The sequence below is a fragment of the Poromitra crassiceps genome (genome assembly GCF_964638095.1).
Source record: "Poromitra crassiceps genome assembly, chromosome: 6".
Classification (NCBI taxonomy): Eukaryota; Metazoa; Chordata; class Actinopteri; order Beryciformes; family Melamphaidae; genus Poromitra; species Poromitra crassiceps.
This window is the reverse complement of record NC_139627.1, coordinates 31,306,303-31,327,493: the sequence shown is the minus strand read 5'-3', so window position 1 is coordinate 31,327,493 and position 21,191 is coordinate 31,306,303. Positions and strand designations below refer to the sequence as shown.

The following is a 21,191-nucleotide window of genomic DNA, read 5'->3' as shown; positions in this document are numbered from 1 at the left end:
AGGGCGTTTATTCTCCTGTCTGCAAGTCAGGTAAGGAATATTCTAGGTAGGATAAACGTAACCCAAAGCAAAGACCAAAAAGCAAAATGAGTTGCCCGTCAGTTTATCTCTGCTTTTTTTAATAAGTAATTTATGTTTTGAAGAAACTTCCACAGAAGAAGGATCAAAACTTCCTGCAGGTTTCTTATAAAAAGAATCAAGTCTTGCGTTTATTCGAACAAATATGGTGAGTGAAATTGTTATTTCTTATGGCATTGTGACTTGCAGCATGCATTTAATTTTTCCATTAATGATTCATTCAAATTCCTTTTCCTTCTTTTTTGCCCTGGAAGGCTATGTTGTACTGACAGGTGTTTGTTTCTGTTTGCAGAACTGTTTTATACTGAAAGCAAAGAGGGAGCAGAGAGCCGAGCGGATCTCACCACGAGCCGTCAGCTGAGAGGAGCCTTCTCAGACACCGAGGACTTCCTGGATCATGGCATGGTGGCGGCCAATCGCTGCTCCAGCAGGACATCCTCCATCAGCTCATGGACTGAGAACATTAAACCCTCTTTCACCAAGAAACTCACCTTCCAGTCGGTCGTCGAGGGCGACCCGGCGGCATTAAAGTGTAAACTGGTCGCCTGTCCTCTGCCGACTATTCTGTGGTTTCATAATAACAGGCCAATTCAGAACGAGCATAGACGTAGGATCGGTACTGAGAGCAGAATGCACGTGCACACCACCAGTCTGGTTATCGACAGTATCAAAGAGAAAGACTCGGGCAGTTACAAGGTAATGGCAATAAATACAGAGGGCTCTGCAGAATCCACAGCATCACTTCTGGTGTCCCTGAGGGAAGAGCAGTCTGCTAACTACCTGAGTTTTGTCCGGCGCTCTGCCAGAGCCCACCAAAGCATAGACACCATGGTCGAGCAGAGGAAAGAGCGGAAGTTTAAAGTCGACCTTAGGTGCGTCGGGTCTCCATTTGACAAGATGTCTAAAGTCCATCAGGGAAGATCTAGATCTAAGAGTGCTCTGGTTCGTACGGTCGTCTTTCGGTCCGATTCACCGTCAAAAGCAAAAGAGCCAGAGAAAGAGTCTAAACGTTTGGAAACTGCTTCTGAGCGTGCCCGGTCCCCTCCCCCTATGTTTGATAGGTCTGAGCGGTTTGATGACAGATTCAGTGATGTTTACTGTGACCGGCGCACAGGCGGCAGGTTCAGTGACAAATTCAGTGACCGGTGCAGTGACAGATACAGCGACAGGTTCAGTGACACAGAGAGTCTACACAATGAGGTCAGAACTAAACTTACCACACTTCAAAAAGCTGTCAAACAGAGGAAGAGGATGTCTATCTCAACCATGTCCTCTTCTGAGTTTGATTTAGAGTCAGTAGCCAGTGAGTCGAGCTATGCAGACTATGTGGACAAGCTTAGGTTCAAGCCAGCTTCTCTGCCTGATGTGCAGCATTTCAACCGCCCATTTGAACAGGGAGAGAGGCGTAGGGAGTTTCGAGGTAAAACCTCAGGTACCCGCTCTCTAAGTGGGGAACCTTCCCAGTGTCGCATGAGGCACTCATTCGAACCTCAGTCCAGAACCCGTGCAATTCAGCTCATGAGAGGGGAGCCAGTTCATACGATGGTGCCACAGGAGGAGAGGGAACCAGGTGAAAAGTATTCTGAAACACAGGAGGATGAAAAGGCTGTTGCCTCAGTTGAGATTCAGGCAGATGTTAGATTGAAACAGAGGGTAGGCGAGTATCACAGTGGGGTGACTGAGCACACGATGGAGGCTACAATACAGGGTCAGTCTGAAATAACATACTCTAACACATCAGAATACACAGAAACTAAAACATACACTGAGAATAGGGAATCGGTGTCCGTGAAGGAGGAGGCATCACTCAGAGAATCGCCCAGACCTAAGCCGGTCAAATCAGTCGAGGAAAGGTTCCTCAGTGACACAGTAATGCCAAAGGGAATAGTGAGAGACTTAGATGAGCCATATGAAGAGGAGCTGGTAGAAGAATCTCTGAAGGCTCAGTATGAGAAGAGCCTGGAAGCTGACAGGATGGAGTGTGAGGAGAAACTTCTGGCTCTCCGGATCAGGAAATGGCAGAAAGGGATGCGAATGTCAGAAGAGGAGACATTTGAGCCTGAAACCGATCTCCCTGTGCCAGCAGAGCCACTGTACATGGAGCCCAAGGAGCATGTTTACACACAGGAGGAGGTGCTGGTGGAGAAGAGAACAAATGTAGAAGCTGAGGCCTCACTCCCCTCCTCCCACAAATCACCCAGGATGAAGGCTAGGTTGGCAGATCCTGAACCTGCTTCTTTGTCAATAATTAATTCACCTAAAATGAAAATGAGAGCAGAAGAAGTAGAGTCCTCTGCCTCCTTACTTAGAAAGTCACCCAGAATAAAAGCCAGAATTGGAGAAATGGAATTTGCAGCATCAACCATGGTGACCCAAAAATCCCCCAGAATGAAAGCTCGGGCAGCAGAAATGGAAGCTGAGGCATCACCTAGAATGAAAGCCAGAGTAGAGAAACCGCTGTTTGAGAAGACGAGAGAAGAGCGTGAGCTGCAGTTGTCGAGGGAGAACATATCTGAGCTGAAGAGCGAGAGCGAGCAGTTTGCCAACGAAGAGGAGGCCTTGACTCAGCGAATAATGAAATGGCAGCAGGATGTTCTGATTGAGCAGGAACAGGCTGTGAAACTGGAGTCAGACTGGGTGGGGGCCTACTCACCTTACCAGCCTGAGAAGACTGCCGAGGCCAAGATAGGCATGGGCGAAGGGGCTTCTGATTCAGAACCAGTGGCTCAGCCTGTGGTGGTCCAGCACAGACGGACTTCTCCTGAGAAAACGGCCAAAGAGAAGTTCCTCCTGAGTGAGTCGGTTCCCTCTGGATTCCAAGATGAACAGGATGATCGCCTCCAGTGGCCACCTGCCGGAGAGCTGCTGACAGAGGGCCGTGAGACCAGACTGCAGACAGACAGCGAGTACTTTGTCAGTGAGGAAGAAGCGCTGGCTCAGCGCATCTTGAAATGGCAACAGGATGGTGTAGAACAAGAAGAAGTGGCCGAACTTGAGTCAGACTGGGCTCTGGATGAACACCAATACAAACAACCTGGCACTGGGTCACCATTTGACTCCCATGTTCCACCATTTGACACCACTGTGATTGACCAAGCTACTAAAACCCATTATGCTGGTGCATCTCATGAAACCTCCCACTATGAACTTCCAAGCCCATATGTAGAAGAAACGCATACAATTGTAAATGAGCCAACAACTGTTAGAAAACGCTCACCTACTCACCTGGTTACGTATGGTCCTACATGCCAACAAGAAGAGCCTCCACATACAAAACAAAAACCCTCACATGTTCTCCATGCCGCGGCCTATGAGCCATCACCTCCCAAATTGCCTTGTGAGTCTTCTCCCCTAAGAAGGCATTCTCCTACACATGGTGGATTACCATACCATGCTGGTGTGCCTGTTGAAAGTCTTTGTGATCTACCATCTTCACCTGTAAAAGACAGAATGGATCGTGAATCTACACCTGTTAGGAGGCATTCTCCCACCCACCTTGGAAGTGTGCCTTTCGAGGGATATGAACTTGACTCTGCTCAGGCTGAGATCCCTCACAAGCTGTCCAGAGAGTCCTCCCCGGTCAGGCGGCGCTCCCCATCCCGCAGCACACAGGAGGATCCACAGAGAGGCATGGATAGGAGGAGGTGTGGGGGGGAGTATGCTATGACTGTTGATAAAGACGGTACCCAGCGCTTCCAGGCCAAGGTGAAAGATGAGAGAGGGTCGAGGGAGGAGATAGGATCGTCAGGAGAGAGCAGCGAACGGAGACGCCAGGTGGATCTCAAAGGAGTGAGGCAAGAGAGGAGTGGGCAATGGAGAGATGACAGCCTTGAACTTGGAGCTGTGAGGAAAGAGGATTGGAGAATCCAAGAGTTAAGTTCCAAAGAGGGCCTTTACCAAACTTACAAAACAGATACCCAAGAGTGGGATAAAACTGTGAAGACCCCCCCTCCAGTATTTGTGAAAGAAATGTCCTCTATTAAAGTTAAAATCGGCGAGATGTCAGAGTTTACCTGCAAGTTCCAGGGTGACCCTCAGCCAACTGTCACCTGGTTCAAAGATGGCCACCCGTTAGCCCACAACCCTGACTATGACATCATGAGCAAATCTAATGAATCAAAGCTCACCGTCTACTATCCGACCACAGACCACGAGGGGATGTTTGACTGTGTTATAACCAATAAACATGGGAAGTCCATCTGCAGCGCCACTCTGGAAATCTCAGACATGAAGCTGGTGAGAACCTCAGATGTCACACAAGAGGGGATGGTGACAGAGGAGCTGGAGGAGGGCGAGGAATGCCGAGACAGCTTGGTAGAGAAGGAACCGCAATCCTACATGGATACAGGGAAGACAACACTGCAGGTGCCTGAGGCGGTGATCCGCAGACCTCGGCGTTCAGATGAATCCTTCACCTCCTCTCCAGTTCAGATCAGAATCACCTCTGCCACCCCTGTCCCTGAGATGATGGAGGAGGGCAGCGAGGTAAAGCCTGAGGCCATAGTTACAGACAAAGCCTCGGATGTGCCTAGTGATGAGGGAGCCTCTCAGACTGTGAAACATAAGTTTACCTTCTCCTTTGATGTGGTCGGGGAGCCTCCTCGTGTGGTCAGTGAATTAGAGAATCTTGGTTATTCTGAGGGAGAGACTGCTGTGTTAGAGTGTGTCATCACAGGAGAACCTGCTCCAGAAATCACATGGTATCATGATGAGGTTAGCATCCAAATCACCACTGGTAAATATAGAGTTGAGGAGCATGATACATTTTACAGGTTATATATCTACTGCTTCACATACAATGATGCTGGAGTGTATAAATGTGTTGCTCAAAATAAGTTGGGAGAGGTTACAACCATCTCTGATGTTTCATTCCAAATTGCTGAGTCTACACAGTTCTCAGAGGCTGCCATAGCTCTAGTGGGTGATGTTTTGAACCCATCTCCCACCAGCATAACTGGCATAGTGAGAAAGTATCCTGTTGGCTTAGCTGACAATATCAAGAAACCTGCTCTTAGCCACACAGCTAACGTCACAGATACTGATCTCACAGAGGAGACAAATAAATCAATCAGCTCACATACCCCGCCAGGGGTGGCTGCCAAAGCCTCAAAAACTAGACCTGGTGTCTACAGAGAGCCTCCTGGTATATCCGGCTGTGGTCTGCAGGCCTCTGCTGCTGTTATAAAAGTGTCTCAGATTAAACAAGCTTTTGAGTCAGACTCACCTGTTGCACTTATGCCTTCCCCCCCTCCTGAGGAGCATGAAAAGCAAACAGTTTTCCCAGAGGAGTTTATCCCTGCAGTGGCCATTCTCCACGATGAGCAGGAACAAATGGTGGCTGGGGAATTGAAGGAAACGACTAAATGTGATGCTATGTTTGTAGAAGGTAGTGATAGTTGGGCTGCTACCACTACAGTGAAATCAGTTTCTCAGAAAACTGTTGGAGCAGAGCCTATTCCTGCCTCAGGAAAGCCTGTTTCCTCTGCTAAACCCAAATCTGTCTCTTCAAAGACCTTCCAGCCCATCTCCTCTCTAGAGGAAGACCGGGAGGTCTGCATGCTATCTGGGGACTCTGAGGAGGGAGCAGCATTATTGCTGAGCCATAGTGAAATCAAACAGTTTGTAGAGGAGGTGCAGGAGTCTACACAGCTGGTCAGACCTAGGCCTGTGATGCCAGGGAACCCTGTTCATTCCCCTGAACAAATGGGGGTAGCTGAAGTAGAGGAGACAGTGAGAGAAGAGCCTGTCCATATGTTTGACAGAACTAGCAGCTTTATACCTTTCCACTGTGACAAAGTCCCGGCAGTAAAGCACTCCACCAGGATGTCCGATCCCAGCAGTGAGGTTGTCAAGCCTAAAATGGTTGCTGAATCACTTTCCGCACATGAGAGACAGATGGCAGCTGCAAGGTCTTCCGCTTTTAGTGGTGAGGCTCAAGATGCCAGTCTGGAGGTCCCAGGTTTTAGTGAGGAGGTGAAACATGTAAATGAAGGAATGGGCGAGGAACTTGTTTCCATGCCCAAGGTGAAGCATGTGAGTGAGGAGGGTAAAGTTGTTAGTGAGGAGCCAATCCCAGAACCCTCTCTGGACAGCGGGGTCTTCCTCAGTATATCGGATTCCCAGGCCGAAGTCACAGAAATGGCAGAGGAGATCGAGGCTGATCCTGTAGTTGAGCCTCGTACATATCTTGAGGCCAAAGGTGTTGACATTGAAGCTGAAACACGTGTTGTCAAGCCCAAAGCAGACAGCACAGCCAAGCCGTCTGATCTGGGTGATTATATTGCTTCCCAAGGTCCTCAGAAACAGGCTTTATCTAAACAGGGGAGTGGTGATGTGGACCAGACCTTGGCTGAAGCTGGGGGAGCAGCGGGTCACTCCATGGAGGTGGAGGAGGTCACATTTGGTGCAGTGTACGACTACTACAACGCTCCCACAGACTGGGGGAGGCCGCTGTCCCCCGAGTCTGAGATGTCTATAGAGATAGGCAGCACCTTCAGTGAAGAGATAGCTGATGTGGCCGAGAGGTTCTACACCCCGGCCTCGTCCACTGAAATCTCACAGCCGATTGCCGCGTCTTTCCGTACGCCCAAGTCTCCCGAGTCCTTTCACACTCCCACTACTGACACTGATGGTTTCATGACCCCGCAGGAGTATCCCTTCTCCCCCGTAGAGCACAAGAGACCCTCGACAGGTGACTCCAGCGAGAGGTTCTTCTCTCCAGCTCAGTTCCTGAGGTCTCCTGCTGATGAGGGCGTTGAAACGGCCCCTCCTGGCTTAAGTCTGGAGGACAGTCGATACCTTACTGAGGGCAGAGGGTCTCTTGGCTTGGGGACGCTCCAGGAGAAAGTGCAGGGTATTCCTCCTGCCTTCCTCAAGCCTCTCACTAAAAAGAGAGTGTTTGAAAATGATGCTCTGACGTTCTACGCTGAGGTTTTCGGCCTCCCCTCTCCTGAGGTGAGATGGTTCCGCAACAAAACCCAATTGGTGGCGGACGACAGGATCAACATCGACAGAGATGGAGATAACATCGGTCTAATGATTCACAGCGTTACTAAAGCCGACCAGGGCGAGTATATCTGCGAGGCTGTTAACTATGTAGGTGAAGCCAGGAGTGTTGCTTTAGTTGTAGTTGTATCACAGGAGGTGAGGTTCATGCCTGCTCCACCCACCGTCACCCATCAACACGTGATGGAGTTTGACGTGGAGGAGGATGACTCCTCACGGTCTCCCTCGCCTCAGGAGATTCTGTTGGAAGTAGAGCTGGATGAGAACGATGTAAAAGAGTTTGAGAGACAGGTGAAGATCATCACCATCCCCGAGTACACGGCTGATAACAAGAGCATGATCATTTCCCTGGATGTGTTGCCTAGTATTTATGAGGAGGGCGCCATAGACTTTGTCACCCAGGAGAACGATGATCTGAAAATAGCTTTTGAGGTCACAGAGATGCCGCCAAGGTTTATCAATCCCATCTGTGACATGGAGACCCCTGAGAGCACCATCGTTATGTTCGAGTGTTCTCTGATGGGAATCCCGTCTCCCATCGTCTCCTGGTTCAAAGGTGACAAGAAAATCCCTCACGATAACAAAAAATACCTCCACTCCTCCGACGGAGACAACCACTTCCTGAAGATCTGTAAAGTCACCACACAGGACAGTGGCGTGTACACCTGCAGGGCCATTAATGTGGTGGGAGAGACACTGTGTAGGGCGTCCCTGTCAGTGTTGAGCGCTAAAGCCTTCCCGGGAAAGGCCAGAGGCAGAGAGCTGACCGCCGTGTCTCTCGGCAGCGCCAAGGTCCAGCCTCAGAAGTTTGACTTGATGGTCGGCAATACGTCGTTTGACGGCGAGCAGGCATCAGAGATCGAGCTGGAGTTTGAGTTTGAGCAGGAGGCGGACGAGTCTCAGAGGGCGGTCAGGCTGGTGGCCAACACAGACAACGAAATGAGCGAACAGGGAGAGAAATATGTTAGCATTAACTTTGACGTGTTCGCCGAGCCGGCAAAAGACGATAAAATAGAGTTCAAAGGGAAGTCGTCCGAGACATGTAGCTTCCAGTTTCAGGTGACAGAGACGCCTCCTAAATGTATTATCCCCTTAACTAACGTTACGGCAGCGGTAGGGACGCCGGTTATCCTACAGTGTCTGTTTAGCGGGAAGCCCAACCTCACCGCTGCGTGGTACAAAGACGGAGATCGAGTCACAGACAGCAGGTGTATAATCCAGGAGAAAACGGCAGGACATTTCAACCTGCTCATTACTAATGTTACACAGAGTGATGCTGGGGAGTATAAGTGCGTAATCCAAAACCAGGCCGGGTGCATTGACACCACCGCGCTGTTGAAAGTGTTCTAGATGAGGAAAGCTCTGGTTATGTGGTGGAAATGTGTAGAAAATATATCGTATGTTCTGGTGTTTGAATGATGAAACGGTAAATGTGAAAAAATATTGAAGCTGAATTGAATGTTGTTGTTTTTTTGCAGCAGATCAGTCTCCTGACAGGTTTTATTAATTTATTGTATGTTGTGAAAAGCGTCACACAATGGAGTCTCAAAATGTTTTTACTTTGATTTGCGGAAGTTTTCTTTTTTGTGCCTAATGAAAGAATCTGCGTTTATGTTTGCTTTGCAAAACAGATTAGATCTAATTTATTTTTTGTCTGGTAACACTTCACAGTAAGCTCACCCATTTGAAAATTAAGTTAAATTATGACATAAAGTCATTACTTTAAATACTCCAAATTTTCTATTTAGTGTTTTGAGGAGGACAGCCAATCTGCTGTTCTAATCAGTTTGCACTATAGGAGGTAAAACATTAAGCAGAAATACATATCAGTAATATCAGCAGGTTTATTCTGCATTAAATTAGTTAGTTATTAGTTAGCTATTGTATGAAGATGCAAAAAGTGGTTTTGCTGAAATAATCACCAGATAAGTTAAAGGGTATTAAGTTACTATGAAATTCACATAGGCCTACCATAAATAATCAAGAGATTAACATTGGTCACAATCATCCTATTTAAGATCTGGAAACTATTGGGAATATATTGTCATCTAGTTTACTTGAATTAATCCATAAGAGTTCATTGTCAGTGTGGTGTAGTAAGTCCATTGTAATTTGGAAATGTTTGTGACAGTCTTGCTTTGAATGGTTTTGCAACATGGTATGTTTCTTTCAGGATATTAAAAAACTAAAAGTAATTCAAATGATATACTGTAGTAAACTGCGTGAGCATTTTAAATGGATATTTCCTTTACTGTGAAACTTTTTTTGATTTCAATATAAATGTTCATGTCTTGTAAATATGTGTAATTTGAGGAGTATGTTAGGAAATGTGTTAAGACAGAATAGTGTTTAATCAAACTCATAAATAAACTGTCAGCTCCCATACCACAAACCACAAATACAGACAATTTGGCAGTGAGATAGAAATCCATGGTTTATTTGTACAGAATCCGTGTTGGTTTGTCTCAGAGTTTATATAATTCTATACTTTAAAATAAAGGAGTTGGTGTAAAGTTGAAGTCTGTGCCTTTTTCTCCCCCCCTTCCCCATTTTATTACATTTGTTGTACTCTCTGACATATATTATTAAAATGTCAAAACACTATTCCTCTGTTTCCTTATGGGATTGAGATGGTTCTTTGGCCTGAAGAAATGCATGGCTTGGTTTGTTGGAAATGGCCAGGCAACCATCAACATCAATTTGCCCCTGCTAATACTGCTATGAAGTGTAAATGAAGTGACCCATAACTGAGACATGTTTAACAGTTGGTCAATTTTATCAATTTAAATTATTGTCATGTATTAGTTAAATTGGTTTAAACTAAACTAAACTTGATTGTTAAGGAAAATTAAAAGAGAGGACAACAAAAAAGCTGTTCTGAATTAGCCATGTTATATTTTGCTGATGTATGCATGATGTTTACTCAGAGAAACATACTGTACCACCCTCTTGGAAGCAAAGGTCAAGCAACCATAAATCCCATGGGGACAAAGGACAAGAATTAGCCTCTTTTAATGTCAGTTTTTTGGGGTCATTCATCTTAATATTCAGTGAACACACAATGCTTAAAAGGCGTCCTCAGGAGGATTTCCCCATGAATGAACAGAATATCCTTATCCAAAAATGATCTTTCTCGATCATTACTTATCATACTCATCATTACTTATTGTACTGTGTGACTCGACTCCTCATATGAGAGCTTGTACGTACACACACAGTTTGGTTATTAAGGAAATTGATAACCACATTCTACAACTGAACTCATGGTGCATTCCATTGGAAGTCGGAGGTCAATATAAATGCCTTACAGTGAGTCTTCTCAGGAAAACATGAACGCAACAGCCTTCACCCATTAACGGTAACGGTATAGCTATCCAACAGCTCTGTTAGCAGGCGAGTTCATACAGCAAATACTTCCATCTACTAATGAAGCAGTTACAAATGGAAGCTACAAAATCTTTACAATACGTGTTCATAAGAGAAAAACTACATAATATTTAGGTACAGATTGATGCTGTGAAGTCAGCTGTTTGTGTCGGAGAATTCGGGCAGAAAATATTTTGCCTTGTAATAAAAGCTGCCAGATAAGCTAACTCACACCTACCAACAAACCAACTCTGCTTCGCTCTTCATCCTATCCTCTACTTCAATACTCTAATAAAGACATGTATGTAGGTAATACTGTCAATGCCCCTCACCAAGGCACTGGCAAAAAGAACTGGAATTGGTCCCCGGGTGCTGCACCTAGTTTGTGTATAGGATGGGCCAAATGCAGAGGACATTTTTTTATTTCTTACTATAATTTTTTTTCCTGAAAGCAAACCGATCCACTCTCGTTTTGGAACGAGCCTTGGCGTTTTGCCTCGTTGTACTTGTTCTTTTTTTAACCAGTTTTTAATGTCCTGGCAAACGCAGGGTAACCTGACACTGCCATGTGGTTTGTTTTCACGTAACCATCTGGGAACGAGTCGCTCTGGAAACCATTTCAAATGGCAGGCATTTTCAAAAAATACCTGGCAGGTGATTGGATGAACCATCTGTCTATCACAAGCTTGCTCTCGCTGGCGTCACTCCAAAGCAGTTGTCTCATAGGACACTGATTGGTGCAAACCACTGGTGGTTCGGATTCAAACCAATAGAGCGTGGCAAGATGGATTTATTGTGTGATCGAGATGTCATGATGTCACCAGCTGCCTTGCAAGCTTAACCGCAGGGAGGAGGGGTCAACTTTTAAAGTTGTGTGTAAAAGCCACAAGTAGCAAAATCCTTTAAGTAAACTATAAAAGAATAAATCATTTAACATACATTTGTAAATTAAAAAATTATATGTAAAACATTTCATATTTCAGTTGACCTTTTAGGGATCATTTTCTTAAAGGGGGACTTCCGGCCGACACTTTCCCCCGCACAGAGAAAGATGTTATATCAGAGTGTATCAGAAATAGAGTACGTTATAAATATAGCCACGTTATAAACAACTAACCAACGCTGGTGGTCTGTATGGAAACAGTGTTACTCAAAATGGTTAAAAGTTATATCAATTTGGTCATTCAGTGGCGTTTTACTGCCATGTAACATAACTAACTAGCCGCTGACATTAGCCACAGTAGCCGATTACCCACGATGCCTTGCGCTGTTAAAGGGCTTGCGCTAAAAACGGGTCCATTGGATTGAATAGAGATGTTGCAACTCTCCTATTATGGCTCTGGCGTGAACTACAGTAATGATCACATGAAAAAATCTTTTTTCACATGAGTGGGAAAGGGAGGAGTTGGCCGTGACTTAACAGACAACCACATTTTGGGCATTTTGGAGGGCAAAAAAAAGCAGGTTTGAACCCATAGAGGGCACTTTGCTGCCTGAAGATTATACACTTTGTACAATTGTTTGGTCTCAAATGTGGTGATTTTGACCAGGATCCTTCACATACCACACCAAAAGCCATATTGGTTACTGTAAAAGCTGAAAAAAGTGTTTTGGGGGTTAGTTACACTTTAAACACTTTTGGGGTTTAAATGTAGACTTGGAGCCTTGTTAATTTCATTTATCAATATTTGCTCTTTATTTTTTATCAGTGGATTCTTTGTTGATCAGCATAGCTCTTGTGTTGTGGATATTGTTATCAATCTTGCTCAATATTTCCTGACAGAACATTCTAGCACCACCACCACCACCACCACTGTGGAGGAGCAAGAGGAAACCTACTACACTGGTCTCCAGTTACCACAGAAAACCAGAACACTTGAACTCAAGCCAGAGTCCAAACGTTACTCTAGCTCTTTAGAGAAGAAAAAGGAAAAACCAGTTTTCCTCAGCCAGCTGTCTCCAGCTGCTGTGAGTGATGGGGAGATGGCTAGGTTTACCGTCACAGTGTCTGGCTTCCCCAAGCCCACTGTTCAGTGGTTCCACAATGGACAAGTGATAAGAAGCTCCTCTGTGTACAAGCTGGTAGAGGAGAAAGAGGGGTACACGCTGATAATCACCCGGGTCACATCTGAGTACGAGGGGGAGTATTCTTGTACTGCTACCAACAGGTTTGGGCAGACCACCTGCACCACGTACCTCGAAGTGAAAAAGAAGGATATTAGCCAGGCAGAGAAATGGGTTGAGAAAATGTTTAAGCTCTCGGGTCAGCCTCCTACTTTCACGGTTCAGATCCAGCCTGTTAGATGCTTAGACGGGGGAGAAGCCTCCTTTAAATATAAAGCCGGAGGTGATCCAGTCCCCGATGTGAAGTGGTTCAAGGGGGCTTTCCAGATCCAGCCCAGTAGGAACTGTATCATAGTAGCCAGCCCAGATGGATCTGGCTTCATTGATATTAAGAGCGTCAAACAGGAAGACAGTGGCGTCTATACGTGTAAGGCTTCCAACCAGTATGGGGAGGCGTCCTGTAGTGCTGAGCTGGTCGTGTTCAGGGAGTCTGTCTCTGTGTCCCGCCAGCAGGAACAGTACACAGCAGTTCAGAAGAAAGGCTATAAAGTGTCTGTGACAGAACAGGCCACAGAGTCCCGTCTGTACCAGGTTAGCCTCCCCGGCCAGGACAGAACCAGAGCCGATCAGATGGTCTACACTATCGGCACTGAAGACAGGCAGGTTATCCCCAGTGAGCAGGTGGGCTCCCTCAGAGAGCTAGATATCTCTGCTGCCACTCTTCACAGAGAGCTGCTCACCCACCAGGCTGCCGTGCTGCAGTCTCAGGAGGTAGAGGAGAGGGTTTCTGTGGCTCCCACCCATCCGCCTCAGGTCTCAGCTGTTCCTATGAAACAGCTTCACACGGCAGCTTTCACATCTTCTGTCCAGGAGAGCCAGGACCTCACAGAGCAACACTGTGAACGTATTCAGAGTCCTGAGGTCATCGAGCTCCAGGTTGCTAGGGAAAAGAGGTCAACCGTGATGTCGGCTGTAGGTGAGGAGCTCACCACTCTTTCTACCGTGAGCACCGAGCCTCTGGCTGACAGGAGGCCAGCAACTGTCCGGCCCACCTCAGAACCTAAACATCTAGTCAGTGGCCATCAAGTTGAGTCCCAACTCTCCATCCTGAAAGAACAGTCTCATGATATCCCCAAACCACAGGAGGAGACGAGTTATAAGGTCAAAGAAGGTGTTAAGATTTTATACTCAGCACAGTCAGCAGAGAAGCGGGTGCTGGCTGAGGGCCACGCAGCAGAGCTACACACTGCAGACTCTGCTGTCAAGTCTTCAGTAAGCAAAGAGAGACCCAGACTCACCGTGGCTTCAGTCAGCGAGTCCAAACACACTTTATCCAAGGAGACCAAGTTCTCCATTCGGAGGCCCGATGAGGAGACGGCTCAGCTCCGTAAGGATAAAGTGATGAAGGTGGCTCTGACAGCCGAGGAGAAGCAGACTCTGCAGGCCGAGCACACTCGGCAGCTGCCCAGTCTGGACAGCGCCATGTCCATTCAGTCACAGGTAGAGGGAGAGCAGCTGTTGCACCTACAGGTGATCACAGACCAGGACCTCTTACCATCTGAGGAGAGGTTCACCTGTGAGAAGCCGGCCTTGGAGCGGGCAGGCGCCAGGAAAAGCCCCACCCTGTTACACACTGTGAGCCAGGATGAGCAGAGAACCATGGTGTGTGAGGACACGTCAGAGTTTGAGGCTAAGGCCAGCACTATGACCATCCAGCCCCAGAGAGAGGCCCACACGCCGCTACACCTCCAGTCTACCCAGCCTGTGGAGGCATTAGCCAAAGAGGGTATCCTTGTTATTGAGAAGCCTGACCAGCAGGTGGCAGCACAGAAACAGGAGAAGGCCAGGCAGCATGCAGCCACCTCAGAGGAGAGACGGGAGCTCACAGCAGATTATCACAAAGAGCTGGACATGTCTGTGACAGGAGTCCAGTCTCGGCTCAGAACAGAGCCCAGGCCTCAGAGCATTCTCCAGCTCTCCTCTCAGACCATGATGCTCCCAAAGGAGACGCCTTTCACCAGTGACATCAAGAAGCAGCGGGCTTTAGTGCAGAAGGAGGAGCGCTGGAATGTGATGCATGTCACCAGCGTAGCAGATAGCCACACCTTAGAGGAGGGCCATACCGAGAGTCTGACAGCCCTGGATAAATTCACCTGTCAGATGGCCGTGGAACCGAAAGTTCCCACAGAGCCGGTCCAGATTGAGGAGAAGGAGATCTCCACAGAGAGCAGTGTGCTCCTGGAGGCAGCAGAGCAGGACTTTGCCGTTCAGATCCAGGAGGGCCAGTCGGTCCGGCAGTCCATAGTGATGGATGAGAAGCGAGTGCTGACAGGTGAGCTCTCTCAGGAGATCATCAAGTCAGAGTCCGCTAAAGTCCGAGTCACCACACAGCCCAAACTGTCTCTCATGGCATCAGAATCTAAAGACAGCACCGCTCTCCCTAAAGAGATGGTCTTTGTGATTCAGATCCCAAAACCGTCCAGTCTGAGCATAAGACGTCAGCTCCGAGATGCTCTTCAGTCGGCCGTGGCCCGCGACCAGCCGCTGCTCCTGGCCGACGTTGTGGGAAGGTTAGAGGCCTCGCAGGTCCAGGAGGTGCATGTCCAGAGAGAGCCCAAACGGGCCATGTTCACCTACCTTATCACAACTGCAGGCGCCCCCATGGAGATCACTCTGGCTTTTGAGGGCGAGTACCCTCAGACAGCTGACCTTAGGACTGAAGTCCAGGCAGCTTTCCATTCCATAGTTTACCAGGAGGCTCATGTGCTGACTTCTGACCAGCCGGGCACCGTGCAGCTAGACAAAGCTCAGAGAGTGCAAGTCTCCTCGTCCCGCTCCAAAGAGATGCTGTCATCTGTGGTGGAGACAGTGAGAGTAGCAGAGAGTGCAGTGGAGATCAAACAGTCAGTCTCCTCCCAGAAGGTTAAAATCTCCACCGAGGCCCACGTGGCGTTTGAGCAGTCAGTGCAGGTGTCCGGGCAGGAAGTGAGGTCGGTTACCATGAAAAGACAGGAGAGAGACGTGGGAGCTGCCACTATGACCGCCGAACTCCCCCCCGCATCCATCCCCCCCGAGCGTTCTGTGGACGTTAGCATCCAGAAAGAGCACAGGGAGGACATTTTCAAAGAGGAGATCACAGTGTCCAGACCTGAACAGAGAGAATACCCCGTCATAGTCTCCTTGCTCGAGGATTTATCCATTGAAGAAGATAGCAAAGTAACATTTAGCACTACCATAAAGCATGTCACAAAGGTGAACTGGTTTTTCAATGGACAATTGTTGAAATCTGGCAAAGAGTTCAAGTGTTCCAAAGACCATGACAAATACACACTAGTTATCAACAAAGTTATCAAGGAGAAGCATGAAGGAGAATATATCTGTGAGGCTGAGAATGAAGCCGGCAAGACCACGGCAACTTCAAGACTCACTGTGGTCTCACGAGGTTTGATAACAGGCCAAACAAATTATCACTCATTCATCCATTCATTTTCTCAGAATATAACTAATCATTCACTTAAACTAGTCTATTCAGGATCTCAATCCTCACTTTAAATATTTCATTTTCCACTCCGGTCTGTATTAATGTCATATAGCTCCCTAGCAGGTCACTGTATGGTACTAACTCACTGTGTGAACATCATTGTTGCCTGTTTCACATCATCCTATGATCAACATCGGCCTTTAGACCAGACCCATTACAGCCAAGCAAGGTGCTTACTGGTCTATAGGACAGTGGATTCTCAACCTTTTTCATATCAAGTATAATTAAGTTCACATTTGGGACATAGACCCCCATTTGACGAGATTTTGTCTCTCAAACCCAAATCTGAGAATGCTTTTACTGTTAGATATGATTTGGTCTAGAATTCCCTGTATCTGTATTGTAGATAGGGAGATAACAGAGAAACTATGATCAAAACAGTCATTCTTCTACTGTGTTAACTGCTTGTAAAGGAAATAATGCTGAAGTTTCACACTTCACCAATTTGCTGGGGACCACCTGGAACTCCCTCAAGGACCCCCGGTGGTCCTCAGACACTATGTTGAGAACCACTGCTCTAGCAGATAATCATCTAGCTAATATGGCTGTCATGATAATGGCCTACAGACGTCCTTTCATGTTCTTTCCATGGTTTCACGTTGGCATGTTTATGAAGACAGGTGCTTGTGTTTCTCACCCATGAAATGCCACACTCTGTGCATGCTTCCAGTGCTTCAATTTGACATAGTTTCATCTTTCACAAACTCTGTCTCCTGACTTTAGCCTGAACCCTCGCCCCATAATAATCTTGTAAATGATGGATAGTGTATTTTGGTAGCCATCTCTTTGAGAAACACGGGGCTTGTGTTCTTGCTATATTTCTTTTAACTTTCCTCCACAGTCACTCTTCCTGAAATGTCTCCCACCATCATTGTACATTCCACCATTACCGCTCCTGATCCATACATCTATTACAACTTGTTAAAGTATTTCATTTATGCCATTTCTAACTTTTGCCTTTTCCTTCCCCTGTGTGTGCCTCAGTGCCACCTGTCTTTAGGCAAAAAATCTCACCTGTGGAGATTAACGTTGGCGGCCAGGCCAAGTTTGAATGCGTGATTGAAGACGCTCCAGATGTGACCTTCAAATGGTACAGGTCTGGCGTTGAGATCAGACAGACTGAGAAGTACAGGATCCTCAGTCGCCACACAAGTTCCGCTCTGGAGGTCCAGAACCCGGTCAAGGCCGACAGCGCCGACTACACATGCAAGGCCACCAACAAGCACGGTGCCGACAGCTGCACCGCATCTCTCATTGTGACTGGTAAGAGCCCGATGGGACATTTTAAATTATTGTTATATATGCGTGCGTGTGTGTGTGTGTGTGCGCGAATCATTATGGTATATGATACACTGGTACCTGGTATCATGTCGGGTAAGATTTTGTTTTTTTCAAGTTTTAAGTTGCGATTGCACTTGTTTGTTTAACCTTGGTATTGGTGTATTTTCAAAATTTTAAAATGTTGCTCTGTTGTTTTTTTATGTTCTACCTGCTCTCCTTAGAAATGTACCCACCGGTATTTGTATCAAAACCAGACCCAATGACCTTATATGTGGGCAAACAGGCTCTGTTCCAGTGCTCACTCACTGGCTCTTCGCCCATGGAAGTTGTCTGGCACAAGGACAACATAGCCATCTCTTCGGAGGGGAACTATGTCATGAAATTTGAAAAGAACAAGTACTCCCTTCAAATTAAAAGTCTTGAGCGGAGTCACCAGGGGGTGTACCTATGTAAGGCCTCCAACAGTGTTGGCACTGCCACCTTTACCACAGAGCTGATGGTTATCAACAAGCCCAGCTTTGTTAAGAGCATAGAGCAAGTGTCAGCAGCTCTAAATGATCCACTGCGCCTGGAGTGCCAGGTGGATGAGGACACTGGTGTGGCCGTCACCTGGACCAGGGACGGCAAAAAGGTCCACCTGACCATGGAGTGTAAAATGTCCTTTGAGGACAAGGTGGCTGTTGTTGAGATACCCAAGTCCAAACTGAAGGACTCTGGGAAATATGTGTGCACAGCCACAAATGAGGCTGGGAGCTCATCCTGTGAGGCTCTGGTCACAGTGCAAGGTAAGATCTTTCAGTCGATCTTTCCTGTAGTTTAACTGATCAGACATGTCTCGTTCTCTTCAAATGAGCTGGTGGATTATTGCTGACAACTGTTCAGCCATCTGTGAGCTGATGCTAACGCAATGCATTGCCATCTTCTTGTCTTTCCTGTTGCATTTCCTTCTTGTACCTTATCTCTTGGTTATGAAGAAATGTTTTTCTCTTTTTAAAATGTTAAAAACAACCTTGCAGAACCCCCTGCCTTTGTCAAGAAAATGGAGCCAAAGATTACTTGGAAACAGGGCATAGCTGCACGCTTACAGTGCACTGTCAAAGGATCTCCTGAACTCCGAGTCCACTGGTTCTGGAATGAGAGAGAGCTTAGTGATGGAGAGAAACATAAAATTGTGTTCAAGAGTGGGATTGCCAGTTTGGAGATGATGAACCTTCTTGTCACAGACAGTGGGAGTTACACTTGCGAAGTGTCAAATGACGCCGGCAGCGAGAGCTGCAACACCCAGATAGCTGTTAAAGGTTTGTCAAACTGTCTGGCCTTTACCTCACTGTCTCTGTTCAATAAGAGTGATTAGTGAAATCTTGCAGGTATTAACTGCATTACTGCCCTTTGTACTCCCAGAGCCCCCGTCCATAAGGAAAGAGCTGCAGACTGTAGAGGCTGTGAAGGGAGCAGTCGCTCAGCTGGAGTGTGAGATCACAGGCACAACTCCTTTTGAAATCACCTGGTTAAAAAATAAGAAAGCTGTCACTGGTGAGAAGAGATATAAAATAGTCTCCCAAGACACTCTGTCCAGGCTGGAGATCCACTCCTTTGAAAGTGCAGACATTGGAGATTATCAGTGTGTTATATCCAACGATGTGGGTAAAGTCACAACGAAGGCACTAGCTAAGCTGAAAGGTTAGTAAGCCTGAGCCTGGTAAAACAGCTTTATTCAGAATGAGGTTTCAGCGTGTTCTTCATACTCAGCTGTTTTATTGATCATGTGTTTTGCAGAGCCACCATCTTTCTTAAAGAAGATTGAGAGTGCTACAGCAGTTTTGGGCAATACAGTGAAACTACAGGGGACCATAAAAGGCTCCACTCCGATCACTGTTAAATGGATGAAAGACTCTGAGATACTTAGAGATGATGATCCAAATATCAAGATGGTGTTTGACAACAACGTCGTTAGCCTTTCAATATCAACAGTAGCCATCAGCCATGTTGGCAAGTACTCATGCCAAGCAGAGAACGAGGCTGGGCAACAGAAATGTGAAGCCACATTGACCGTGCAAGGTCAGCTGACAACTTTGGTTGAGATGTTTTTGTAGACATAGCTCTTACTTGTATATATTCTTATATCTAGGCTCTTAAGTCTTTATATAAGTTATATAAGTCTTTATATATCTAGGCTCTTAAGTCTTTATAGCTATAGCTAACCGATCTGTTTTATCTCAGAACCGGCCAGAATCGTAGAGCCTGCAGAGTCCATCAGTGTGACTGTAGGAGATTCGGCCACGTTGGAATGCACGATTTCTGGAAGCCCAGAGCTCAAAGTGAAATGGTTCAAAGATGGGAAGGAGATGGCAAGTGGCCGCAAATATAAAATGACTCTGAAGGAGAATACGGCCAGCTTAAAGATTCTTACAGCAGAGAAAGGAGACACTTCTGAATACAAGATGGAGGTGTCCAATAAAGTTGGAAAGGACCAGTGCATGTGCTCAGTTACTGTCTTAGGTCAGTTCCTGGTTTCTGCTTCTCTTAACATGTGATACTGTTTATTCTGCAGTTTTGCAAATTAATAATAAATAAAATAAATTTGTAGCAGTAATGTTAGATGTTTGCCTCCATGTCCAATATAATCTCTTGCTACAGTACATACAGGTATCTATGAAATTGAGTTAATGAATGAGATGCTTTCTCTTCGACAACCAGATCGGCTAATGCCTCCAACTTTCACCAAGTCCCTGAAAAGAGTTGATGGTAACATTGGTAATGATGTCTCCATGGACTGTAAGGTGTCTGGGTCCCAACCCATGACCATAACTTGGTTCAAAGATGACCAGGAGATCCGTTCTGGAGCCAAGTTCCAACCTGAATTCAAAGATAGCTCTGCTACACTGAGAATCATTCGGCTGGAGAAGGCAGACTCTGGAGTTTATACGTGCAAAGCCACCAATTCTGCTGGCTTTAAAGAAACCAGTGGGACACTCTATGTCAAAGGTTATGACTATTTCTGTCTTACAGAATACTTGTGTTGGCCTTACAATTGTTGAATACGATCCTCAAATGAATTTCTGATAACATGACTTGTGAATCTTGTCTTGTTAATGGCTTCCAGAGCCCCCAGTGTTCACCGTGAAACCAGACAACCAGGATGTTATACCAGGAACCACTGTTTCCTTCAAATCAGTCTTCACTGGAACAGCTCCTTTGGCTGTGAAGTGGTTCAGAGAGGAAAAAGAGATTTCTACTGGAGGCACATGTTTCATAAAGAAAGATGCCTCTTCAAGCTCCTTGGAGCTTCACTCAGTGAAACCCACTGACTCTGCTAAGTACACCTGCCAAGTATCCAATGATGCTGGGAAGGTGGACTGCACTGTGGTCCTCTTTGTCAAAGGTGCCGTCTTCAGTAAAATTTCAGTTGCATGCTCAGAAATATCTGTTGTTTTTTGTCTTGAATGATCAAATACGATGAAACTGTCTTGACGTTCTTGACTGACATCTATGTGTGCTAACTGTCTTATGTGTCTCATAATGAATGTTAACATCTTCTCTCAGAGCCTCCTGTGTTTGTGACAAAGCTTGAGGCGACCAAGCTGTTCACCAGCAGCAACTCTGCCAGGCTGGAGTGCAAGGCCAGGGGCACTCCCGTCATCGCTTTTAAGTGGTTCAAGAACGAGATCGAGATCAGCTCTGGTCACAAATACATAATGAGCGTGATGGACCTCACAGCTTCTCTGGAAATAGTGAACTGCACTGTAGAGGATAGTGGAGATTATATATGTGTGGCGTCCAGTGAGGCCGGTAGCGACCGCTGTAGCAGCACAGTGACAGTCAAAGGTCGGTTCAGTTTAGCTGCTTTACAGTACAT

The 21,191-nt window shown here is 46.5% G+C and overlaps 1 protein-coding gene across 1 annotated transcript in view; it reads left to right on the top strand.

Annotated features, from left to right (window-relative positions):
• Positions 1-21,191, top strand: part of LOC310777840 (titin-like) — a gene marked incomplete at both ends in the record, with an annotated part of 108,377 nt that overhangs the window by 60,305 nt on the left and 26,881 nt on the right. Inside the window, 10 exons of the mRNA XM_083638190.1 lie at positions 12,233-15,955; positions 17,039-17,317; positions 17,557-18,120; positions 18,352-18,633; positions 18,737-19,015; positions 19,112-19,393; positions 19,556-19,834; positions 20,033-20,320; positions 20,439-20,717; positions 20,879-21,160. Of these exons, the coding sequence (XP_083494316.1) occupies positions 12,233-15,955; positions 17,039-17,317; positions 17,557-18,120; positions 18,352-18,633; positions 18,737-19,015; positions 19,112-19,393; positions 19,556-19,834; positions 20,033-20,320; positions 20,439-20,717; positions 20,879-21,160 (6,537 nt within the window). The remainder of the gene's footprint in view (positions 1-12,232; positions 15,956-17,038; positions 17,318-17,556; positions 18,121-18,351; positions 18,634-18,736; positions 19,016-19,111; positions 19,394-19,555; positions 19,835-20,032; positions 20,321-20,438; positions 20,718-20,878; positions 21,161-21,191) is intronic.